Consider the following 26,694-nt stretch of genomic DNA (forward strand, 5'->3'; position numbering starts at 1 on the left):
GGAGGTAGAATTAGAGTCCTTTCTTCTCCCTGGCCCCTCTTGAGGCCAAATCCGCCTCCTCTAGGCCGCCGTCCCTGACTCTCCCCACGCAGTTCACTGCAGCCACTTTAATCATTTCCTAATGTTCAGGGCTGTCATTCGTCATTCACCCATTGGTGTTTCCCAAGGATCCATCTTCGGTTGAACTTTTTCTCAAAACCCATCTCAGCTCGGTGCACATAGTGGGCTCTCAAAAATATTTGGTGAATGACGATTGATTAAATGAATGAATGCGTGACTCGGAACAGATGTGTAGGGAATTGTAAACAGCAGTGACCTCTTAATACCCCGCGGCAAGACACAGTGCAGCTGGTGTGTGGAATGGAAGCCAAGCTTCTGGGATGGTGGCCCAGCAGCATCTTTTCTCCCTTCCTTGAAGCCCTGGGCCAGAGTGAGGCCAGTGGACCCTTGCCTTGCTCCTTTGAAGGAAGCTCCAGTTCTTCAGAGGAATGACCTTGGGGCATTCAGGGCTGAGACCCTCTTCTGCCCCTAAATCTCTGCTCTGCCCAGAGGCATGGGGAGAATTTCACCACACCTCCGGGAGACAGGGCGAAAAGTGGGCAAGGTATCCTCACAGCCCAGGCAGTAATCCCAGCTGGGACTTCAGCCCCATCCCCCACTCCCACCTCCTGAAAAAAAAGGAGACACTAGACACAGTGGTTGAATGTGGATGCTCTGAGTGGCTCACACCTCCAGGACCTCATCCAGGAAGCCTTCCTAGATTGGTCCATTAGCCCAGCCACTGACTTTGCTTCTCCAGGGCATTGGTAGTTGAGATATTTCTGTGGACACTGCAGGTCCCCGGCTCACCCTCTCTGGCCCCAGAAGACTCCCTGAGTTCAGTGGTTGGGGATTTTTCCTCTGGGCTACAGATCAGGTGTGTGGGCTCCAGAGAGAGATTTATTGTCTTCCGGTCTATTGGGGAAAATGAGGCAGAGAAAACTAGAGGCTGGGAGTGGAGCCAGAGGTCATGGGCCTCGGTCTGCCCTCTAGCTCAACCGTCTTGGGGGAGCTTCCAGAAGGGTGGAAATGCCGAGAAATTCTAAGCTACAACTCACATTCCTTGGAGCTCACAGCTGCCTGGACACAAATTTCTACGCCAACAGGGCAAGGTTAGAGCAGGGATGAGCCTGCCTGTCGTGTGAAAGGACCAGGGCAGAAATGAGGTCCCTTAGAAGGAAAACAAGTCACCTCTAGTCACACAAGTAAACAAGACTAGAGCCTGGAGCCCATGTCCCCAGCTGGAGGCTGGGGCCTCCCAAGCTGGGACGGGGACGGGGCACAGGCTCTCCCTTCAGAGGCAGGGTTCTCGGAGCTGTGTAGCCCTGGAGGGAGTGGAAACTGGTTGAAGGCTCCTGGGAGGGCCTGTTCCAGACCTGGGAGGGGAGGGGAGGGGCTGGAATCCAAAAAACTGGCCCCTCCTTCAGCCAAGGGTTTCTCAGCTAGAAAGTCAGGGGCTAGGGAGGTCTGACTCAGGGCTGGGCTGTTGCTTCTCCCAAGTGTCCCGGCCCCCAGGCTAGAACACGGGACTTCGAGTTCTCGTGACTGATTTCTCAGCAGAGGAGCCCTGGCAGTGCACAACAAAGCACAAGGTTTCTCCTTCCTCTCCTTGGGGAGTGGGGTCCAGATCTCCAAGCGTTGAGACCTTCCTTCTTTTAAAGCCAGAACTCTATGATCTCCTGCAGAGAAGCATTATCTCTGACCTGATGACCCCACTGGCCTCCCAGGGAAGGACAGTCCCCTGGCCTCTGCTATCTGGCTGCCTCAGAGGCCAGTGCTGGCCAACACGCAGTACTCAAGCCCTTCCCCACTCTGGCTTCACCTGCTGACAACCTTGCCCTCTAATGCTTTCCTCTAAATGCCCCTGCTCCAGGCCTGACCCCACCCCTGCACCTTTGCTTTGCTCTGCCCTTTTCCTGAATGCCTTCTGTTATATGAATTCAAATCCAATTCTCCCCCCTCAAGGCCCAGCTTCAGAGCCACCTCCTCCAGGAGGCCTTCTCTGACTACCCCATCGCACACTGCTCTGCCTTTCCTACCCACTGATTATAGTCAGGGGCTGGGTACCCACATTCTGCCTACTTATATCCCAGGGAGATATCCTCTCCTGCCAGCTGAATTGTAAGTGCCCTACATAGGTTAGTTAGTAAGGGCTCACTGATGCTTGCTGAACTGAAGGACAGGGGATCTTACAGTTACTAAGCACCTCCTATTGCCAGGGACCCTCTTAGACATGTAATGTCCATCATTTCATAAAGCCTTTGAAGCAGGGGCTATCACTATCTTCATTTTACAGAGACATACACTTGCCCAAGACCACACAGCAGGCCGCTGGTGGAATCAGAATTTGAATATATGTCCGTGTGTGTTCCACATCTTCCCATAACTTCATGCTATTACCATGCAGCTATTTCTAGAGACTTGCTTAATATAACAACTGCATGTGATTCCAAGACATACAGAACCCAACAGCCAGAAAGTCTGGGACCCTGGCAGAGAAAGGGGGACTGGGTATTAGAAAGGGGAGTGAAGAATGGGAATGAGGGCCCTGACTCTCCTGCCTGTCCTGCTGAGGAGCTCCTGTAACCCAGACACCTGCTGCACCTGAAGTCTGCATGAGTCTAGGACTGCAGTCACATTAAGACTGCCCCACAGAATCCTGGGAGTGAGAATGTGGCAGAGGAGAATCCTTCAGACAGCGCTGGTGGTCTGTAGCAACACCAGTCGCTTCATAGCTCAGCCCCATGACCTATGTCCTGGGGTCTTGGTCACTTTCAGTGGACCTGACAGTCCCAACAAGTCAGGATCTTCTGAGGACTTCCCTAATCTCAAGTCTTGGGGGTTCTGGGTTGTCTTCTTGATTTGCTATGTGGCCTTAAGAGAATATATACAGCTGGTCATCTAAGAAATTTGGTGGGGGGAGGAGTTAGAGAATCTCTGCTCCCTCTGCTCAGGGGCTTCTAGTAGGGAAAGGCAGAAGAACACCTAATCTAGGGTACTCTGTCTGAAACTGTACTCATTTAAAATCAGATCCCTGTGCTCCTTGGGCTAATAAAGAGCCCAGGTTAAGAAGTCCAGATGTTTCCCACATGTGCTTTTCCTGTATGTTGCCATGGCAACTGTCCCATACACACCACTGGGGTGGATATTGCACATTGGGCCTCAGCAGAGCTCTGCACCACCCAGGTACATCGCCCTTAGACCATGACCCACCCAGATCAGTTGTCATGGCAGCTGCAGGCCTGTGAGGGAGAACTCCAGGCAGGCAAAGGAAGGAGAGGGTAGGGTGTGTGCCTGTGGCTGTGCCCACGTGTTGGATGGGGACAAACAAACTCCTTGTGTGAGCATGTGTCCTTCGGGATGGGCAAATCTAGAGTTGAATTTGACCTGTCCATGAATAATTGGTTGTTTTAAGGTCATTAAATCACAACACTAAGAGGGACCTTGGAGATAATCTTACTCTGCAATAAATCCTCTTAATTCACTGTGGGCCACACAAACCCAAAAACCTGATGAGGAAAAGCACAAGGCCCAAACCTGTGGTGACCTTGTCAACACAGTGATGACATCACTACTCTAGAACAGAACTTCTTAATCTACGTTCACAGACTGGATTCTGGGGGTCCACGGTACCAGCCATCAAACATAAGCCAAATACTGTGAATATGTCATTTATCTGGGGGGATATATTATAATATCAGTCAAATTCTTAAAGAGATTCTTGACTCTAAAAAAGTAAAGACAACTGCAAAAGGAATGAGAAGCTTTTACCCATCTTAGTCTGAACCAGCTGGGACAGATGGTTTAAAGAAACCTGGCCTTCTTACTACCCCAGAGAGAAAGATATTCCCATTTTGTGGCTGCACTCATTTTCTCAGTTGGCACTTCTGTGCTTTATTAGAGTTTTGTTAGGTTTTTGAATGAGGCATTAAACCTAACAGAGGAATGCCATGGACTCATATTTCAATGAATTTTAATAGAATAATCACTGGCAATTACTTGGCATATAAAAATTGCTCTGCAAATGTTAAGAGTATTCATTGGTGTGATGGGTGGGAGTTCCAATGCCATGATGAGAACGTTGCCTTTCACGGGGCCTGATGTCATCGCAAGGGGCTTGCCACCTCTGTGCTCCCTCCTGCCTGCATGCAACCTCAGATTCTTCAGCAGGAAGGATGCGCTGAGCTCATGAGGTCAGCTTTTGCCCCTGGACTGTGCCAGTGTTTATATGAACCTCAGGCTGCTTTCCTTCCACTTCCACTGGGGCTGAGCTTTCCTCCTGCCAGGAAGTTCTCTTATTTATCTGACCTCAATCATTCATACCACAGGACACTCTCATTTCCTTCTCCTGGAAGGATTTTCTTGAGAGAAGGGACAACTGAGCATTTCTCTGCTCTCCCCTCCACGCTGGGCTCATCTGGTCTGACGTGGATGACCCCACACTTGCTGACCCTTCCTAAGTCCTGACCTTTAATTATCTTCAGCTCCCTCTGAAGCCTGGGACTCCCACCACCCAGGAAGGCAGGTTTTTTATTCCTTCCGCCCTTTTAAAGGCTGAATATTGTGGCTGGGGTAATTCTCAGCACTTAATCTCTCTGGCTATTGTGTCTGTGTCACCTCACTCTCTTCAACTGCCTCTCTCCAGAGTTCCTTCTGTGTAAGCCTGCCCGCAGCCTTATAGTGGGGAGGGAAGTCTCTCACCAGGGGACCCTAATCCTCTTACAAAGGGGTTTGGGGGGGCATGGGATGGTGTGTTCCAGTTTCTGCCCATTCAGTGGTGCTGGAGGGAGACTTCAGCCTTGGCCGAGAGTGGCGTGGAGCCAGCACATCTTGAGATAAAGCCCCGCTCTGTAGGCTCTCTGTCTGCCCTGGGCCTTCCCAGGGAGACCATAGTTCAGAGTTATAAGGAGGGCTGGCCAATCTTTGCCCAGGCAAAAGATCTGAGGGGCCAGATCTTCAGAGCTGCACTTGAGGTGAGGCCTACTGGATTGGCCAGAGAAGTAGGGAGCAGCGGTGGTGGAAGTTTAGCAAATAGTTCCGCCTCCCACAGCTGAAATTTGTAACTGCTCCATAGCTCCCTGGATAACAACCTCTAAAGTTGTATGGAGTAGTCTGAGCTGGAGAGATTCCTGTCAACCAGGCCACCTCTCCTTAAGTGTCCTTTTTCCCAGAACCTTTCCATGGCTCATAGACACATGGAGAACTAAACAAGGGGTCGAGATTTCCTAGGAGGAGCTGAAGCAGATCACTGCAGGTTGGAGAGTTGAGTCTCTAAAAATCTGCTAAGAGGCTGCCAAGTCCAAGACAGGTAGGTATTGGGTATAGGGGGTAATTCTCTAGGAAAACTACAGGGGAAAGTTTATCACCTTCCTCATCTATTCAAGCACTCAGGGTGAAGGGGGGTGGCCCACAGACTGCTGTTGCTTATAGTCCCAGGAGTGTCATGAGGCCACAGCTCTGCTCCTGCTCTTTAGGGTGGGAGACATATTCCAGAGCTGGGGCTTCTCCAGGGCCACCATGTAGATCATGTACAGCTGCACAGGTTGTACACTGCACAGCTCTAGGCTACATCATAAAGGGCCCACAAGTGCAGAAGTCTTTGCCTATTTTGTCCACAAATGTATTCCAAGCTTCTAGAATAGCACCTGGAACACAGTAAGTGCTTTATAAAAAATTGGCAAATGGGCCGGGCACAGTGGCTCACCCCTGTAATCCTGGCACTTTGGGAGGCCGAGGCAGGTGGATAGCGAGGTCAGGGGATCAAGACCATCCTGGCTAACACAGTGAAACCCCGTCTCTACTAAAAATACAAAAAAAAAAAAAAAATAGCCGGACGTGGTGGTGGGCACCTGTAGTCCCAGCTACTTGGGAGGGTTAGGTAGGAGAATGGCATCAACCCAGGAGGCGGAGCTTGCAGTGAGCTGAGATCATGCCACTGCACTCCAGTCTGGGTGACAGAGTGAGACTGTCTCAAACAAAACAAAACAAACAAAAAAAAAAAAACAAAAAAAAATTGTCAATTGGATATGAATTTCTTCTGGAGTTGGGCAATGCAGAGGTCCTGGTTTTCTTGGTGCAGCAAGAAACAGGGAAGCTGGGTCTTGCCAAGATTTCTTGATTTCTGGGATCACAATCAGGATCTGGAGAGCAAGGGATTTGTACTGTATGTGGACCACTCATAGTTGCAAAAACCATGTAGAATCACTCACACACCTTTTAGAGTGCGAGGGCCTGAGTCCAATGTAGCCACGGGGAAAAGAGGCTCCAAGCTAACCGCTTCTGCTATTCTTGCCACTCCACTGAAATGGCTAACATTGGGTCAAATCCACTGCCTTGAGATAAATCCCCTTTCCAGCCAAATATTGTCTTGAAAAGTCATTCTCCTCCCTCCCCCTGTACTCCTCTAAAGAAATAGCATCCAGACTCCTGCAGTTTCTATTTCAAACCCCTCTAGCAGGTACCTCAGATGACCTCACTTATCTGGCCTCTTCCTTCATGGCCCCTCCCAGAGCCAGGCTGGTGATCCCACTGCCTCTCCTGGCCTCCCTGGGAGAACTCCCAGACTTGAGTCATCTTCCCCTCCAGTGAGGTCACGGAACGTATGGTTAAGAGCATGACCTCTGAAGACCAGCTGCATGGGTTCAAATCCTGGCTAGACCACCTTGGGCAAGCCACTTAACCTGTCTATCCCAGTTTCCTCATCTGCAAAGTGAGTGTGATAATAATATCATTTGCCTCAATAACAAATAACACCAAACACGTATTGAGCAGTTCTTATGTATCAGCCATTCTTCTAAGCGCTTTACCAATATCCATGCATTTAATTCTCACAGGACCCTATGAGGAAAGCACTGTTATCATCCTTGGTTACAACCAAGGACACAGGGGCACAGAGAGACTAAATAAGTTCCCCAAGGCTACACAGCTAGCAAGTGAGGAAGCTGTGATGCAAGGCAAGTAGGGAGTTAGATTCCAAACTTCATGCAGTTGTTAGAAGGATTAAAGGTGCTTATAACAATGCCTGGTTCACAGTAAGCCACGGTAAGTGTCGGCTGCTGCTACAAGTGCTATTATGACCTCCCGTCCCAGTTCCTGGAAGCCTACCAGGTCCTAGATTGCTGCTTTGTTTACCCAACAGTGTCTCCAGAGACCCTCGCACTCCCAAGCCACCTCTGGCCCACAACAGCACCAACCTGCTCAAGCTCTGAGAACACGGCTAATATCATTTGCCCCTGAACTTATTCTACTTTCTAGTCAATTGTCTGCATGTCTTCTCTCCACGGATGGCTGGGACATAAGGCTCATCTTGGCCTGGAGGTCCCCAGAGGGCAAAGAACACAGCGGTGTGAACTCAGCATGAAATGACATAGGTTTGGAGTGACAGGGATGCCAGTGGCAACCTGGGACCTGCTCAGATTGAGGGAGATGTGAGCAGGGACTGTGGCTCACTGATCCCATTTCCTTCCTCATTGCTTGGCAGAGGCTAAGGGAGACTGAGTTGAGCTTGGACAGTGTGCGACTGAGTGAGTACTGGTGGCAGCTGGGAAGGCAGGGAGTAAGAGAAGAGTCTGGTCTTTTGACAAGCCTGGGATGGAATCCTGGCACAGCCTGCTAGCTGGATGTCCTCAGACAGCTTTTATATAACCCTTCTGAGCCTGAGTTTCCTATCCATCACACAGAGTAATAATAACACCTTCAAAGGATTGTATAAGGTATTCATGAAGGACTTTATGTAAAGCACTTGGCACTATGCCCTGCACATAGTAGGGTATTCAATAAGTGATAGTCATTATTACGATTTAGTTCTTTTTAGTGTTTAAGGAGTCAGAAAACAGTGGTCCTGGTTTAGTTCACCTGCTAACTTCCTATGCAGTCCTGAGCAAGTCACTTCTCTTCTCTGAGTCTCCTCTCTCCCTCATTGAAAATGAGGCCAAATTTGGGAGATCTATAAAGTTTGTTAGAGCTTTGACTTCCTATGTTCTTTGATGCAAGTCATTTGTAGCCCAGGAATACTTGGATTTGGTTTGAAACCCCCAGAACAAACTCCTCTCCCAGAGAGTAGTTACCATTCCTTGCTCCTGCCCTAGGCCTGCTAGCTTTGCAAGTTGTCTTAGAATGAAGACTCTATCCCTGCCTATTTCAAATCCACAAGGCATGAAAAACTTCACTGTGGCTTAAAGATGGAGCCAGCTCAACGAGGGAGAAGAAAGAGGAAGAAAAGCAAAACAGCCCTAGTATGAGGCCAAACTCCACACTGCCCCACCCATGCTCTATATATATCAACCCTCGTGTGAGAAGGAGGCAGGGAGGAGGCTCTGGCTTGTTCCCGATGACACATGCTATGATGAGAAAAAGATCCGTTCATTGTGGGTCCACTTAGTGCTCATTCAAACATGCCACAAAGTGGAAGTCATTAAAGAATCTGCATAAGCCTTGGGGCAACCTTTCCCAGTCCTCCTGCACACAGCCTCACACACGTGGGCACACAGTAATGTCAGCCTTGGCTTCTCTTGGCTGTCCAAATTAAGATCTGATGGTGGTCTATGCACTACCCAGCGCTGACTGCAACCAAAGGAAGAGTGAGCAGATGGGACCGGCGCTGGGTTGTCACCAAGAGAGCCAGATGGGCCAGGGAGGGTCAGGGCACATGTACAAACACCGGTGGGCTGGGCATTTCCACACTTGCCCCAGGGCAGAGGCAGAAGGAGCAGCTGCTGGTGGGTGGCCTTCAGGATATATGAAGAACATCCCCAGTGCCCCAGGTTGGAGGCAAGTCATCATGGGAAATTCTCCTGCTATATAAATACTAGAAAGCCTTGTTTGGACTCTATGCCCAGAGTCCAGGCAGATTAAGAAAGTGGCACAAGGCTGAGAAAGCTCTTTGGCCTTTTCCTGCTCCCCTCACAGACTCTGCACTCACCCCCCAAACCCATTCAGTGAGCTTGGAGGACAGAGAAAAGCATATTGGGAAAGGAGCAGAGAAAGACTGGTTGGTCTTTCTCAGCTGGTAGAGAAGAAACAGGCTCATAGGGGATAAATTTTAGAGCTCTGCAACCACTTACTTTGGATTCCTTACTCATTCATTCAAATCATACCTTCACCAAACCCTGACCACCAGGCACTGTGCTAGGTGATGGGGGGCAAGATGAGTTCATGGTCAGGAAGGGAAGACACATGAGCTTCAAAAAAAGCCCCCAAACCCCCAGCCATCTACAAATTGATATGGAAATAACATGATCAATAACTGTGAAATAACTATGCTGGATTCTGTGAATTATATAAATATTTGATGGAGTACTCTCCAAAGCACCCAATTCTCCTTCTATAAAATGGGATAATAAGCTCAGTGCCCTCCTCATGCCATGGGGCCTAGGGAGGGAGGCAGGACTGACTGGCTGCCTTGTCAACCCCTGTAGGGGCAGGTCACTGGGCACAGCTTCTGGGATCCCAACAAATTCTCTAGACAAGTATCACTGGAGTGGATCCCTGGGCTGTGAACATCTTGAAGGCAGGTCAAAGTCTTATTTGTCTTTTACCCCACTGTCAAGCACAGTGTTCAGCACAGGGCAAACACTGATGGTTTGTAGATTGAATGAAAGAATACATGAATGAATGAGTCATGTCATGCCCCAAGTGACTTTGGGAGTGAGAGGGCAAGGCATAAAATGAAACCCTTCAGTTGCCTCCTCTCTTCCTCTCTTCTCTGTTTTCTTCAAGCTCAGAAGAGTGAAGTCTCTTCCACAAGGCAGGCAAATCCCAAATCTCTCTCCCCATCCAACCCATCAAAGAGCTCGGCGTATCCTCGGCAGAGATGGGTCACCATGACAACTAGCTAGCACCAGAGCAGAGGCAGTGCAGTGAACCCTGCTCCCCTTCCCTAGAAGCCTTGGAGAAAGCCAGTGTTTCTCAATTTTCTGGTAAAACCCTCCTCCAAAGGTTCCCCAGCACTCTGTTCCCCCGGAGGAACCCAACCATGATCTAGCAGGCAGTTTCACATCTAACCAGTGAGGGTGGTCTTCCAGCTGACAAGTCTGGGGGATTCCTAATGCTAGTCTGCAACAGACGTTAAAAGTAAAAGACCTCTCATCAACTCATCGGATAATAATCGTGAACAAGCGCTGGGTTAGGTGCATGGAGATCATTAGGCTCTAACAATGTGGCATCCACATGAGGAAGCCATTACGCTAACTAAACTGCAAATGTAAAAATAGAGCTCCACATAGTTTCCTGGTTACCACATTCTAATTCTGATGGCTTTTCGGTGCCAGAAAAATTTGGTTTCCTTTTGTCCCCTGCCTTGCCCTGGTTCTCTTGCATGTATACTTATTGTGGGAGGAGATGGCTTGCTTTGCAAATGTCGAGTCCTTAACCCATAACCCTCCTCCACAAGGCTTGTCATGGAAGAATGAGTGTTGCTCTGTTTTTAGGGTTGCAGTGGCTCCAAGATCACTGCTATAGACCAGGCCTAGAAAGGGCTCAAATGGTCCCAGCTCCCAGGCCAAGAAGGGATATCCGGCCACCTGCCCAGCAGGGCACAGAGAAGACAGAATATCATCCTGTCCAATGATCTCAGGGTCAGGCTGTGTTCTAAGCCCCAGCTTGGCCTGTTGGAGCAAGGCACTGAGACAAAGCTGGGAGACAAACCCTCTGGACAATCTCAGGTTTGTGAAAAGGAAATTTATTACTTTGTTGAGGCAAGTTTCCCTTTGTCTGGAAAAGTAAAGGATTGACCTGGTTCTCTGCAGTGTGCAGCCTCATGTACCCCTGGTGTGAATCATAGCCATCCTTTTTCCTACCTTTTTTAATGTCATAGGAAAATCAACACACGTCCGTAAGTGCTGCTGAGTTTTGAATCTGACCCACTTAGGGCCTGACATGTGGTACCCAAGACACTCATCCATGCATCATTCATTTATTCAGAGACACTGAGCACCTGAGGATGCACCTGGGACTGTCAGTGTCTCTGCCCTTATGGAATATTGCTGTATTTGAAATTTAGGGATCTTCCTGGTGAATCTCACATGCCTGAGGCTTAGGTGATATCTCATGACGACAGGATGACACAGGGAAGGGGACATGTGTGGGCGTGGCCTGTTAAAAGTGGTCCTGGAAGGGGAAGTGTTGTCAGGCAGCAAGCCAGATGGCTCTGGCCTACCTCCCTAATTCCAGCACCTTCATTTTTCAAGCTGGGCACCACTCAGAACCTGGCTCTCACTCCCAGCTTGTTACCTTTGTGTCATGACTTCTCACATGACACACACATGCAATGACTCCCATAGCCTGGACATCAGATAAACATGGCACCCCCTGGCCACTTCCCTATGCTGCCCCTAAAGGGCTCCTGCGTTTGATGGACCAACCCTGGGTTGAGTCAAGCATGATGAAAACTCAAAGTGCAATTCACAGGTTGATGTCTCCTTGTCAAGAGATGGACCCACCCAGCCTAGGTCACTTCTTCTTCCATGTGGGCAGCTCTAGCACAGTGGCCTCCCGACCCTAGGAGGAAGTCTCCCCCAGATCACTTACCCATGCAGGAGAAGCTCTCCTCAGTCTCATGGAGGGGCTCAGCATAGCCATCAAGGGGCCAGCTGCCCTGGGAGAGGGGGCCAGGTTTCTGGTCAGTTTGCAACCTGTTGGACCAAGAAAGGGTAGTCACTCATGGTAGAGATGTCCTGGTCTCTAAGCCCCTCCATGGGGCTAAGAAAACCCTCTTAGAACTTGGCTCTTCTTCTCTGATAGTGCCCTGTACCACTCAGGGCCAGCTCCTCCCTGATGGGTATGTGCACACACCTGCCCTCCAGCAGGCAGCAGGCCTTCTGTGCAAAGCTGAGCCAGGCAGGGAGCCCCAGAGGACACTGGGATGCCTGATGCTTGTCACCCCTTGACGTTCTACAATCTACCCATTTCCCAGGAACGTTATCACCTATAGAGCAGAGGGATACCCTAGCAACTCCAGGCCTTGGGTCCTTTGTCTTGCCATGATCCTTGCCCTCAGGATGAGCCTGTATGTACAGCCATGTACATACACACAGGGAAGAGCTCCCTCTGAAGCTGAAGTCACTGATTCCTGGTAGCTCAGGGGGCAAATAGGCTTTAGGCTTGCTCGTAGTCCAGGCAGCTGGTAGGTCGGGAAAGAAGGAGTAGGCTCAGCTGCAATCACAGTGATTCCTGGGAGGACAAGTCTCTTGCTAGGCCCGTTGTGGTAGGAGGAAGGAAGGGTGAGGTCTCTGGGCACCAGCTCCCAAGTGCACACCGACCTCTGAGCACAACCTCAACCGTACAGTTGCTCCCAGGAACAAAGGCTGTGGGAGCTTTCATTACAGGCAATTACCCTAGGCTCTGGGAGCTGGCCCGCCCACCCATCCGCCCGCTGTCTCCAGCTAAATGGAGCCTTTGGCAGCTTGGCAGGAGGGGGAGGGGAGGGCTGTGCAGGCAGGAGGGGAAATTGAAGGGCCGGGCCATAGAACCCTGAGAGTCTCCAGTGCCACTGAGATTTGTCTTTCTCTCTCTCCAGTTTCCACTTTTTTCAATGCCTAGATGGCCGGGACTCTGGGCTCAATTTTGCCAAGTAGATCTCTTCTCCTCTTTGGGTCCGGCTTCCATCATGGGGTGAAAAGATGCCCCCCCAACGCTGGGATCAGTTTTACAGTCTAGGGTTGGGAGGTGTTTGCTGCTTCTGCTCAGCTTTTTCTAAGATATTTAGGCTGAGCTCTTTTGTATCTCAGGCCCCTCAGGTGAATGCTGGGGATAGGGCAGGGTAGGGTGTCCTTAGAGAAAGCAGGAGGCCTCATCCTGGCCCCTGGGGGTGCTTGGTATCATGGGGACAATTGCCATGTACTACTGTCTCTTTTTTTTTTTTTTTTGACACAGGGTCTCACTGTGTCACTCAGGCTGTAGCGCAGTGGTGTGATCAAAGCCCACTACAGCCTTGATTTCCTGAGCTTAAATGATCCTCCCACCTCAGCCTCCCAAGTAGCTGGGACTACAGGCTCAAGCCACCATGCCCAGCTGATTTTCATATTTTTTGTAGAGATAGGGTTTTGCCATGTCGCCCAGGCTGGTCTCGAACTCCTGAGCTCGAGATCTGCCCACCTCGGCCTCTCAAAGTGCTGGAATGACAGGTGTGAGCCACTGCACCAGGCTCTTATTGTCAATTAAATGTCTGTCCAAGTACACGAGTGCCAAGGGGATAAAGAAAGACTGGGGTTGGTTGGTTTCTTGGAAGAAATTAGAATGGACCTGGGATTTTGAAGTAGGGGATGCAACATATTGGTGAGAAAGTAACAGAACATTCTACTGGGGAGAGGGAATTCTATATAATGTGTCAACTGTTTCATTGATTAACATCATATATGTAAAGAGCTAAGCACAGTGTCTGGGCCACAGCAGGTATGCAATAACCAGTGTTAAAAATAGGAATAGGCAGACAGGTGCAGTGGCTCATTTCTGTAATCCCAGTACTTGGGGTAGGGGGGCTGAGGTAGGCATATCACTTGAGGTCAGGAGTTTGAGACCAGCCTGGCAAACATGGTGAAACCCCACCTCTACTAAAAATACAAAAATTAGCCAGGCTTGGTGGTGCATGCCTGTAATCTCAGCTACTCAGGAGGCTGAGGCAGGAGGATCGCTTGAACCAGGGAGGTGGAGGTTGCAGTGAGCCGAGATTGTGCTACTGCACTCCAGCCTGGGTGACAGAGCGAGACTCCATTTCAAAAAAAAAAAAAAAGAAAAGAAAAAGAAAAATAGGAATAGGCCAGGGTGGCGGCTCACAGCTATCAATCCCAGAGATTTGGAAGGCCAAGGCAGGAGGATCGTTTGAGCCCAAAAGTTTGAGCTTACAGTGAGCTATGATTGTGCCATTGTACCCCAGCCTGGGGGACAAAGCAAGACTCTGTCTCCAGTAAACAAATTAAAAACTAAAAACAAAAAAAAGATATAGTTACAGTCATGATTATTGCTGCCATTAATATGATGCAAGAGTGGGAGAGGTTACATCAGTCATATGGGCCAGAAACTCCAATGGCAGAAACATTGACGAAGGAAGCCTTTATCTCTAATTTCAGTCGGCTCTGTATTTTTATCCACATTTGCCTCCATCTCTCCAGACATGGCCAGGCCTCCACGTCTGCCTTCACTTCTCAGCCTGAGTGGACAGCACTGTGTATGCCAGAAGTCAGGCAGAGGTCGAACCAGAGAGAAGAAACTTGCAGTAGTGACACCAGTAACCCTACGCTCCTGATACCATTAACCATACTTCTAATTGAAGTCCAAACCAAGGCCCACCCAATGCAGGAAGAAGAGAACTGTTGGGGGTTAGGGAGGTGGTAGAGGGTGCACTGGCAGTTGGGAAAAGTCAGCAAGGGCTGTGGTGAAGCTGCTGTGGCTCTTTTCCAGGATAGCAGAGAGAGATGAGGTTGAGGATGTGATGGAATTAGATGTGTGAGACCAGGGTCTCCTGAGAGTGGACGGGGGATTGCACCTTCTCTGGGTCCAAAGGGAAGTGATGGATGAGAGGAGATAAGCTTCACTGGGAAGGCCACACCCAGGCCCTTGAAAAGAGAGGGCTGTGGAGGATGGGGCAGGAGAGAAGATGGCTGCAAGATTCATTCCCTGGAGAAGCAGGTCAGGCATGACCAGGCTGGAGATGGGGAGGGAAGCAGGTGACCTTGGCTTCTGCATTCCACTGGGGCTTTGCAGAAGGCCGAGATGCTGGGGTGGGTGGCGGGGAGGGAGGAGAGATTTCCACGAAAACACAATGTCTGCGGATTATAGGGAGCAGATGGCACCTCCTTGGCTATGAAGCTTGGAAGGGTGGCCCAGCCTGGCCCTTGGGAGAGCTGCCATGGCAGCAGCTCTAGGCCCTGCAGGGTGTGCTGGGTGCCTGCCCATTGGCCTGCAGCGTCTTGGAGTGTCCTTGGTCCTAATCTCACCCTTGAGCCTCAAATCTATCGTGAACTAACTTCTAACCACCATGGTGATGAGTCAGGTCTTTGTGCCATGACCCTCTCTCCAACCCTAATCCAGAGCCTGAAAGGGGCAAGGTCTAGGAGGTAGGGTGGTGTGACACATTTCCATTTCTGCTTAAAATGCAAACATGCAATAAATGTTTGCTGAATGAAGGAAACATGGTTCTGTTTAAGCTGCATTAAAATATTTGGATGAAGAATTCTGACCTCTTTGGAAAATGTCAGGTTCTGAATATACCAGGGGACTTGTAAGGTAGATAACGTAAAATCTTAAACAATTTAATGCCAAGACACTTTTTCCCAAAGAATGAATTCAAAATGAAAGGAATCAGGTAGGAGAAGAAAGTCAAAGAGTCACCAAGGAAACATTTTACTAACTGGAAAAAGGTCATTCAAAGGAAGGCCTGCCCTGCATTTCTGCTTCTTGAGTTCTCTCATCAGCTTCAGAATCTAAGTAAAGAAAGTCACAAGGGGACATAAGTGAGTTGCCCCTTAGGAAAAGAAGCATCGGTGCACTTTGCAGGCAGTACAGTCAGGCAGAAGATATGCTTTGAGAGCCAGGGGTCACCCTGGTAAGACCTCCCTTTGGCTGTGAAGTCAGAATTCTTGCAATAACAGGGAGTTCACTGCCTTCTGGTCAATTTGTAATCCTCTCTAGTTTTTGGAAAGTTCTTCCTCTTGAGCCTCAAATCTGTTTTGAACTAACTTCTAACCACCATGGTGATAAGTCAGGTCTTTGGAGCTGCACCAAGTAAATCTAATTCATCTTACAACATGACAGCCCTTCAAATATTTGAAAACAGTGCTCAGACCCTCTCTAAGCCTTCCCTTTCCAAAGCAAACTTCTTCAGTTTCTTTCATCATCCTATAACACCTTTTTTGATCCCCCAGCAACACGTCAGTCTTGCTCTACATTTGTTTTTGTGTGTCGATGTCCTTTTAAAATGTGGTGTTCACAACTGAATGTAACAGTCTAAATGCAGCCTAAACACGTGCAGAGTGTATTGGGACCATTCATTTCCTTGTCCTGAACTCCGAAGGCCTAGTCCTGTAATATTAAATTGCATTCAATTTTTCAGAGATTAAGATACACAAGTTGCCTTCTGCTGAAGATTAAAGCTCCTAGTGGTTCCCTACCCCCACCTCCAGCTGCTCTGATGCCTCAGAGGTCCCTGGTGTGTAGGGGATGATGTACAAGCTTTTCTATGCCCAAAATATAAGTGAGAGTTTCTCCTTCCATTAGCGTAGGAGAAAAAATATAGGAAGTTAGTTTAGTCAGGAAGATACTTAATTTGCATTTGGGCATTTCTAAACTATATAATAATTAGTAATTAAAATTTAGTGTACTTACTGAAGTCATTTTAGTATAATTATATTTTTATTAAAAAAAAAGCATAGTTTGCCAGGTGCAGTGGCTCACACCTGTAATCCCAGCACTTTGGGAAGCTGAGGCGGGCGGATCACGAGGTCAGGAGATTGAGACCATCCTGGCTAACACAGTGAAACCCTGTCTCTACTAAAAATATAAAAAAAAATTAGGCGGGCATGGTGGTGGGCGCCTGTAGTCCCAGCTACTCAGGAGGCTGAGGCAGGAGAATGGCGTGAACCTGGGAGGCGGAGGTTGCAGTGAGCCGAGATCGCACCACTGTACTCCAGCCTGGGTGACAGAGTGAGACTCCATCTCAAAAAAAAAAAAAAAAGCATAGTTGACTAAGCGTTTGTTTTTCTATGCAATCAACTTGCAGTGTCTGAAAAAAGCTGGAGATACTAGCTTGTTGGCCATCCTGTTGTGAATACTGCACTGGCCACCTCCACCAACAATGATGGCAACACCTGTCTGTCTAAGAAGCGTTACTAATTCCTGATATGCCAGGCACATAAGTAGATATGCACAAGGCACTATAGCAAGTGGAGGGAGCAAGCCAGTAAGAGACAGACAGACAGGTACAAGCTATTATGAGTGCAACAAGCAGTGTAGATTTTACTTACTAAGTAAAGGCGCAGTGCCCAAGCCAATAGAGTTGGTCTGACTCACAATGTTGGCAAATGTCCCACAATGAATTGGGCGAGACTGACGCTGCCTATGTATCTAGCTGCTTAAGCTTCCATGACACCCCAATCTGTATATTGTTCCAGAGAGCAAAAATAGACATTTTAGGGGTACCCTCCTTATGAGCCTCTTTTTGTTGTGGATTCCCCAGAGTCGAGAAAGATCAGAGCTTCAGTCGGTGTCCCCTTTTATGGTCCCAATCCCACCTCAGCTCTCCAAGCCCCCAACTCTGTAGGCCTCCACCTACCTAACTTCTTTTTGTACTGCCTGGGGCCCTCTGGTCTTTAACAGCCACTGATCATCAGGGTCCCTGTCCTCTTCCGGCTTGCCCCTTGGTCCCAGCATGGCTCTTCCCCTTTCCCTCCCTGCCTGCTCCCCAGCTCACCTGTACTGGAAGGGGGCCACCGTGGCTGTGACTGGCTGACTCTGCTGATGGACTGAGGAGAAGCTAATGGCCCCCGGAGAGGGAGAGGGGCGCTTGCTCTGCACTGGGCTGCAGACTGGAGAGGAAGCCCATGAAGCTGCCCCCTCATCAGGCTCCAAAGACCTGGGGGTCCCAGAACTTTTGTAGTTTATATCTCTTTGGTCTTTTCCTGGGCAGCTTGGAGGCTTCCGACCTTCTGGAGCCCCTGGTATTTGAGCTTCTCCGTGAAAGCTCGTCCGAGAAGGGCTTCTGCCCCGGGTCTGGCAGACTGGAGTCCCTTCCTGGGCTTTCTTCTTCTTTCCCTGGGTGCCTTGTCTCTCGCCAATTCTTCCGGATCCAGCCCGGCTGGAGAGGGCTGCTTTTGGGGTTGTCCTGGGACTATTCCATGGGGAGCTGGAGGGGCCTTCCCCATCCTCAGCTGACTCTCTCACCGCCCCAGCAAACTTGGGAGAGCCTCTCCCCTGGAAGGCCCTAGGAGAGGAGTTTCTAGAAGGACCTGCAGCCTTTCCCAGTCTGGGGGAGGCCGCTCTCTGTGGGCTCAGGGCCGGGCCGGCCTGGCGCGGCCGCAGCTGGGGAGAAGCGCCCGGCGTAGGAATCCTGGTCTGGGAAGAGGCACGAGGCACCGGGATGGAGGAGGCGTAGTGAGGGCGGCTGGCAGGATTCACATTGGCCATCCCATTCATGGTCTGCAAGGCTGGAAGTGTGGGCTACTGTCCTGCAGGGAGAGAGGGCAAAAAAAGACCGTCAGGCACATCCCCACAACAAGCTTCCATCCTTGAGTGTAGAAAGAGGATGTTGGGGCCTGTGGGGAGGCTAGAGCGCCCAGGCTGGGCACTGGCACTCCTGGTTCGCATTGTGACTGGGTCACTGGCTACCCGCTGGACTCTGGGCAAATCCCTTTCCCTCTCTGCTCTGAAAAGCTGTTATGAGGCTCATCTGCAAGCACATATGGGAAAGTGCTTTGTGAATTGCAATGTGCTGTACAAATGGGCTTCGTTTAACTTTCTTTGACTCTGTTCCTGTTCACTGATCGGGGACAGACTCTCCTTCTCACAGCTGCTCCCCCTCAGGCCTTCCTTAGTACCCCGAGTCTAGAATGTCCTCCACACTAAACAAGTTTCCTCATGCTCTCGGCCTCTGCCCTGCATGTTCTTTCCACTCATCACTGCAGCTGACCCCTGGCTCTCTTCATAGGACACTCTCCAGGGCAGTGCAACCTTCTCCCACATGCTTTTGGGGCCCAAGGGTGGGAGGGCCAATCACAATCCCCGCAGACCATAAACTTGTAAATTGGCACATGCTGCCCCGTGAGGCTCCTGCCATTCCCTGGGCCCTCCCTACTGTCCCCACCCCCATGGTCACTGGGCATTTGTCACTTGGCTCACAGTTTTCCTCTCTAGCTCACTCCCTACCCACCTCCCCCTCTGGCAAAACTGACCTCTGCCACCTCCTGCCACCCTCGTCTAAAAGAGACTGAGTGTACCACCTTTTGTTCAAGGCAGTTCCTTGTGCAGGCCCTGTCAATAGCACTTGATCTCTTCTCTTCCAAACCTTGACTCATTAATTATCCCCTTCTCTCTTGTATCTTCAACCCTTCCCCCTTCACCAGCTTCCCCTCCTAGCCATGTTAATTAATGAATTAATCACTTCCATTTCAAAGGGAATTTAAAGCAGTTTACAAAGACACATACAATCAATTCCAGATAGATTAAAGAGTTAAAGGTTAAAAAATGAAGCCATAAAAAATGTTCAGAACACATGCATGAACGTTTCCATAATTTTGCTGTGGGAGAGGCCTTTCTAAGTACCACATCAAAGGCAGAAATCAAAAAGTAAAACACTGATAGATGTGAGTGCATAAAAATTAAAATCTCTATATGGGCAAAAAACCTTTTCAAAAGGTTCGAGACATCAATAAACTATAAAAATACTTGCAACAGGCCGGGCGCAGTGGCTCACACCTGTAATCCCTGCACTTTGGGAGGCCGAGGGGGGTGGATCACCTGAAGTCAGGAGACAGAGACCAGCCTGGCCATCATGATGAAACCCCATCTCTACTAAAAATACAAAAATTAGCCAGGAGTGGTGGCGCGTGCCTGTAATCCCAGCTACTAGGGAGGCTGAAGCAGGAGAATCGCTTGAACTCGGGAGGTGGAGGTTGCAGTGAGCTGAGATTGCACCACTGCACTCCAGCCTGGGCGACAAGAGCAAAACTCTGTCTCAAAAAAAAAAAAAAACTTGCAACAAGTATGAAAAACAAGGAATTAATACCTTTACATATAGGTAGTTCTACCAAATCAATATTTGAAAGCAAACACCCCATAGAATAAAGGGCAGGCAGGGCACAGTGGCTCACACCAGTAATCCTAGGGTGGCACCCGACGAGACCTGGACTCCCTTGAGTCCAGGAGTTTGACACCAGCCTGGGCAAAATGGTGAAACCTTATCTCTACAAAAAATTAAAAAAATAAAAACAAAATTAGCCAGGCATGGTAGTGTGTGCCTGTAGTCCCACTACCTGGGAGGCTGAGGCAGGAGGATCTCTTGAGCCTGGGAGGTGGAGGTTAAAGTGAGCTGAGATCATGCCACTGTACTCTAGCCTAGGTGACAGAGTGAGACCCTGTGAATAAGAAAACTGCAAAAGAATAAATACAACTGGCCAAAACAAAACAAAAACCAAAGACTATTAGAAATTGAAGAGATGCAAATTAAATAAGTTATCATTTGTTGCTATCAGATGTACTATATCGTTAACTAGAAAGTTAAAATATCCAGTGTTGCTAAGAGTATATGGCCATGAGGCTGGGTGTGGTGGCTCACACCTGTAATCCCAGCACTTTGGGAGGCTGAGGTGGACGGATCAACTGAGGTCAGGAGTTTGAGACCAGCCTGACTAACATGGCAAAACCTCATCTCTGCTAAAAATACACACACACACACACACACACACACACACACACACACACACACACACACACTAAATAGCTGGGCATGGTGGCACATGTCTGTAGTCCCAGCTACTCAAAAAGCTGAGGCAGGAGAATTGCTTGAACCTGGGAGGCAGAGGTTACAGTGCACTGAGATTGCGCCACTGCACTCCAGCCTGAACGAGAGAGCGAGACTCTGTCTCAAAAAAAAAAAGAGTATATGGCCCCCATACACTGCTGTGGGAACAATGCCAAATCTAAAAATGTATGCTAGAAAAATGATTACAGATGGGAGCAAAGATTTATGTACAATGAAAATACTCAGTTTGATTCTCAAAGGGTGAACTGGCATTGGATGAAGACGAAGACAAAGGACATTCTGGACAGAAAAGACTACCAAAGCATGGCCAGTTCCCTTGAGATCCCTGGGATCCCCCCTTACATATTGTGGAGAAAGCTGTAAGCAACCACACAGAATTGTTTATGGCTGTTGCTGACCTTTCCCTGACCTTTGACTCTGTGGTCTGGGACCAGTTACAGCCTAAGCTATAAGAAGTCAATGTAGACCCTTAAGCATTGATGGATTTCTAAAACTCCAGTTTGAAGTGACCACGAGAGCCAGGGCTTATTGGATTGCTCTGCAATAAATGAAATAATTTCCACAAGAAATTATTCTACAAGGGAAGTGCTATGACCCCCTCATCCTTTTCTCTAATTTGTACTTTAATGACTTGATACCGTTATTTGATGAGTGAAAGCAACCCCCATCCTACCCAGCAGAAGGGCAGCAAAGCCATGTGTGCCCAGGGAATTATCACCAGCTCGCCTCTGCTTCTCCAGTGGCTGCCCATGGCCTAGGCCTGGAGGCCCACACCCAGGGCTTGCCTGCCTCCTGCCTCTTCCTCATCTAGCTCATGCCATTCCCTGCCCACCCACCAGGACACAGACTGGGAGATCCTGTGAGTCACCCTCTACTTGCCCACAGTCTCCCACGAAGGGTACCCTATCCAGCTCCCAGCCTCAACATGCCAAGGACAACCCCACAGAAGGGACAGAAAAGGACTTTCATAAAGGAAACTCAGAAAGCGTAAGCAGGTACTACCTGCAGCTGTGAGAATCCGGGTAAATTATTCAACCTTTCCATGTCCAGTCTGTAAAATGAGGATAGGACAAAATCTAGGAACTGCAGTTAGATGGAGAAGCAAGTACTCTTTAAGACCAGAAGAGAGCACCATGCTTAATCCTGGCTTCAGGCCAGTAGTCAGAATTATTTCCCAGTAGAGATGAGAGTGGATTGACTTTGTTGCCCTCCTTCTATCTAGCCACCCCTCTACTGGTCAGTCATGTGCGTCTGTGACAATGCCAAGCAGGACCGGAGGTAAAGCGCGGACCTGCTCAGAGACTCATGTGGGCCCCAAGCTGCCAACCTTGGCCTATAACACTGAGATAGGCTGTACACTGAGGTACAGCTAACCAGCTTGCTACCCATGAGAAGGGCCTTAGACCACTGACCCATTGCAGCCACACCCCTGAGATTTCAGCATTCCCAGGTTCAATTCCCTGCACTGACAATGTGCCACATGGCCCTTGTGCTTCTGCCCTTTGCTAAAATCCCCACCAAATCCCACTGTGGGGACCAAAGCCAATTACGCACCCTAGACCATCCCTTCTGGAAGCTACATTGGTGAGAGAATCCAGAACTAAATCTTGACTCTACCTTCATCTCTCCTGGGAGTCCCTCCCCAGCTCAGGTTGTTTTGGCCAATAACCACCCCCAACCAAGAGCCCAACTCACCTACATTGTCCGCCATGCATCCCTGGGCTCCCAGCCCCTTGGCTCAGACTTCCCCCAGTCCCTATGGCTAGGGCTAGCTGGATTTCCAGCTAAAAGAGCCCTAAGGCTGAGAAGGCTGCATCTCCCTCACTTGCTAATGGAGCAGACGCAGTTGCTGCTTTTCCTGGATCATCATTTTTTCAAAAGCTCGATGGGAGGAGGATTTAAAACATTCCCATGGTAGGTCACAAGAGCCCTACCCACCCCCGCTCGACTGCAGATGGGGCCCTGCTCTCTCCTCCTTCCGCAACTTGATAGCCCTCACTTAGACTGGGAGGAGGATGCACACAGGATGTGACAACCATTGCCCCTAGGTGGAAGCCTGGGAGGATCAGACCATATTTGGGGTGGTGGAGGAGGGCTCCCCAAATAGTGAGTTATTTTAGCCTGGGTGGGAAAGGGGTCATGAAGGAGCTTTCCTGGTTTGCCTTTGGAGTGAGAACCCACAAGTACTCAGCATCTTTAAGGACACCTGGCAAATGCTTCTGCCCTAGACAGAGTAACAGTCCCTGGTATTGAGACATTGTTTCTAGTTCTTAACAGCAACCTTACAAAGTAAGTTTTAGTACCCCTTTCACAGGTAAAGAAAATGAGGTGGAGAAGGTTAAGTGAGCTGCCCAAGGACACACACAGCTAAAAAGTGGCAGAGTGGTGTCACTCAAATGCAGATGGACAGGACTCTGAGGCTCAAGGGTGGATCCCCTTGGCCACACCTGCCGAGAGCATATCCAGGCTCTGCCTACACACCCCCAACCTCCACGATCAACTCTGACCTTGCTCTGATTGGAGCTTGGGGCCTTCCAGAGGTAGAGTTGGGGTTGGGGAGGGGGGATCCAATTTACAGGGTGGAAACCAGAAGAGAAGAAGATCAGTCATAGGCAGCTCTGGGGGAGGCCTCTTTTCCTTCTCTTATTCTCCCAACATGCTGGAGATCTAGCTAGTTTTCCCCAACCACCTTATATGCTGTTTGCCTTCAGTGGTACTGCAGGTCTGCGTGGTACAGGGGCACTGCCCATGTAAGACTGCAGGTAACATGCATGGGAGGGGGAGAAGATAGGCCTCATCCAGCCCGGCTGCAGGTTTAATATGCCTAGTTGGTGGCAAGTGGCACACCTCGGTTGGGGTGGCGATTGAGGAGGAAGACTGGAATTTCAGGTCTCTGGCAGCAGGGGTGCGGTGGCTGGGGAAGAAAGGGGAGAGAATACACATGGGGAGTGGGATTTGAGCTGAGGCCCATGGACGAGGATGCCTCCAAAGCTGAAAGGTGAGAACTCTGCACAGGTCATCTCTCCTGGGGCCTAGACATGCCTGCTGGCTACAGCACCCAGTTTACATTCTTAATGGACCAAATGATTTGGGAGACATCATGCTTGCTCTGTGGCTCTGTTTCCCTTCCTCTGAAATGAGGGGAACTTTTTCTGCCCCATCTCACTCTCTACTGCCTCATGTTCTGTCTGAGCAGACTGAATAAAATAATGTCGGGAAAATGTTTGCTCTCTTGAGATGCATAATGTTAGCTACAATGGCCCTCATCTCCTGGATCTCAGTGTTAGACAAAAATGTGTCTGAGAAGCAGGACAATCTACGTCTGTTTCTTTTTATTTGTTCTTGAGACAGGGCCCAGGCTGGAGAGCAGTGGTGCAATAATAGCTCACTGCAGACTCAATCTCCCAGGCTTAAGTGATCCTCCCACCTCAGCCTCTTGAGTAGCTGAAACTATAATGACACACACCACCACATGGGGCTAATTTTTTTTATTTTTATTTTTAGTAGAAACGAGGTCTTGCTATGTTTCCCTGGCTAGTCTCAAACTCCTGAGCTCAAGCGATCCTCCTGCCTCCTTGGGCTCCCAGAGTGCTGGGATTACAGGCATGAGCTCCCGTGCCCGGCTTATGTCTCCTAAACAAGGGTCTGTTCAAGCCGAAGAGCTTGGCTGTCAGTATCAATCATCCTTTGTGATAACTTTGCAATGTGTCTGGGGAGTCTCAAGGGCAGAAGTTTAGGGGTAGAGCTGGAGATGCAAGCAAGGAGGGTGTTTCTTTCTTATGGGAGTGTGTGTGTGTGTGTTCGTGTGTGTGTGCGTGTGTGTGTGTGTGACAGAGAGAGAGAGAGAGGGAGAGAGGGAGAGAGAGATTGGGGAATCTTATCAGGTCCTCCACCTCCAAACATGCTCTCTTTGTTCTTTCTCCTTCTAAGTGTCTTGATCTGAAATTTCACTTAACCTCAGTGAACAAGAGGAGGGCCTCAGTGCTCTTTAGTTCCCTCATCCTGGGGATCCCAGTCCTCAATAAATTACACTAGGGAGTTAGTACTCCCTGTTGCAAAAGAACATTGCACTTACAAAAGGATTCATGGCAGGATCCCTTTGTTCAATCACACACCTTGGCTGGGCACCTTCCATGTACCAGGTGCTGTGGCAATTGCGATGGCTGAGACCCAGGTTCTGCTCTCTAGGAGCTAGCAATCTGGTGGGGAAGAAACACATGCACACTCGTGACAAGTAACACGTGCAGGCAGTACATGCATCAAGAGAGACAAAACAGGCCGGGCATGGTGGCTTATGTCTGTAATCCCAGCACTTTCAGAGGCCGAGGCAGGTGGATCATCTGAGGTTGGGAGTTCAAGACCAGCCTGACCAACATGGAGAAACCCTGTCTCTACTAAAACTACAAAATAAGCTGGGCGTGGTGGCGCATGCCTGTAATCCCAGCTACTCAGGAGGCTGAGGCAGGAGAATCGCTTGAACCTGGGAGGCGGAGGTTGCAGTGAGCCGAGATTGCGCCATTGCACTCCAGCCTGGGCAACAACAGTGAAACTTCATCTCAAGAAAAAAAAAAGAAAGAGAGAGAGAGAGACACACACAAAATAGAGTACCGTGGGGATTTAGTTGTCATGGTCTGTCAGTGAGGCAGGATCTGGGGAGGCTTTTAGGAAGAGCAGTCAGGTTGGTAGTTGGTGGTTTGAGGTCTGGGAAGTAGTAGATTTGATGGTAGAACTCCTCATGCCCCTGGGTCTATCCATCAGTGCCCCAGTACAGACTCCTGCCCTTTAAAGAGACTCTGTGGTACAGTGGTTAAAGAATAAACTCTGGAGCCAGAATGCCTGGGTCCAAAGCGTGGCTCTGTCATTTGCTGGTGGTGTGACCTAAGGCAAATTGCGGAACCTCTGAGTTCTCTCCTCTGTAAAATGAGATCGAGACAGGATCTACTCATAGGATTGCTGTGAAGAGTAAGTTAGTTAATGAACAGAAAGTGCTTAGAACAGTGTCTGGCACATAGTAAGGACTCAGCAAGTATTTCTGTTATTATGATCACAGACACACACACACACAAAAAAAAAAACTTCTTTTTCAAGTGTCCCTCCATCCCACGTACCCAGGGATAGAGGCTGAGCTGCCTCATTCTCCTGAGCTTCCAGCAGAGCAGAAGAGGATAAGAACACCTGCCAGGTCTGGATCAGAAACCTGGAGCATCAACAGGTACAACACTGTCCATGCTTCACACAATAACACCCAAGAGCCCACAGTGGAAAAGGCAGGAAACTAGACAGCTCGAAAAATGTGTCATGGAAAGAGTAAAGGCTTTTGAATCTGGAAAATCTGGGTTCAAATCCTAGCTCTGCTACTCCCTGCTATGTGGCTTTAGAAAAGTTAAGTTTTCTGAGCCCAGAGTCCGCATCTGCAATAGGTAGTCATGGGGTTTTATAAAGAAGCAATGAAAGAGTAAAGATAAGGCACCTAGCATGGTGACTGGCACATAGGAAGTGCTCAAGAAATGGCAGAAATTGGCCAAGAATGGTGACTCATGCCTGTAATCCCAGCACTTTGGGAGGCCAAGGTGGGTGGATCACGAGGTCAGGAGTTCAAGACCAGCCTAGCCAAGATGGTGAAACCCCGTCTCTACTAAAACTACAAAAATTAGCCAGGCACGGTGGCAGGTGCCTGAAATCCCAGTTATTCAGGAGGCTGAAGCAGGAGAATCACCTGAACCCAGGTGGCAGAGGTTGCAGTGAGCTGAGATCGCGCTACTGCACTCCAGCCTGGGTGACAGAGTGAGACTCCATCTCAAAAAAAGAAAGAAAGAAAGAAAGAGAGAGAGAGAGAGAGAGAGAGAAAGAAAGAAAAGAAAAGAAAAGAAAAAAGAAAAGGAAAGGAAAGGAAAGAAAAGAAAAGAAAAGGAAAGGAAAGAAAAGAAAAGAAAGAAAAGAAAAGAAAGAAATAGCAGAAATTATGTTAAGGAGAACAGCCACACCTCCTCCCTCCTCCCAAAGGGAAGTTGCCAAATTCAGACACAGAATGGGACAGTCTGGTGGATGGCAGGTGAGTTGAGAGGCTGGTGGCTTCCCAGGCAAAGTGGGACAGTCCCTGCCCCTGAACATGATGTATCAGCCACATCCAACATACTTTTCATACTTTTGTCTCTCCTCCCTTTCCAGTCTACATCCCACAGCTGTCT

General features: G+C 49.2%; 1 protein-coding gene across 6 annotated transcripts in view; it reads right to left on the reverse strand.

The window, feature by feature from the left end:
• Positions 1-26,694, reverse strand: part of NAV1 (neuron navigator 1) — a 288,925-nt gene that overhangs the window by 185,859 nt on the left and 76,372 nt on the right. For all 6 annotated transcript variants that reach the window (XM_063613243.1, XM_063613242.1, XM_063613240.1 and 3 more), the window contains exons 2-3: positions 17,441-18,194; positions 11,566-11,669 (exon numbers count right to left, since the gene is read on the reverse strand). In XM_063613243.1, the coding sequence (XP_063469313.1) occupies positions 11,566-11,669; positions 17,441-18,162 (826 nt within the window). In that variant the 5' untranslated portion in view covers positions 18,163-18,194. The remainder of the gene's footprint in view (positions 1-11,565; positions 11,670-17,440; positions 18,195-26,694) is intronic.

The sequence above is a fragment of the Symphalangus syndactylus genome, chromosome 19, assembly GCF_028878055.3.
Source record: "Symphalangus syndactylus isolate Jambi chromosome 19, NHGRI_mSymSyn1-v2.1_pri, whole genome shotgun sequence".
Taxonomy (NCBI): domain Eukaryota; kingdom Metazoa; phylum Chordata; class Mammalia; order Primates; family Hylobatidae; genus Symphalangus; species Symphalangus syndactylus.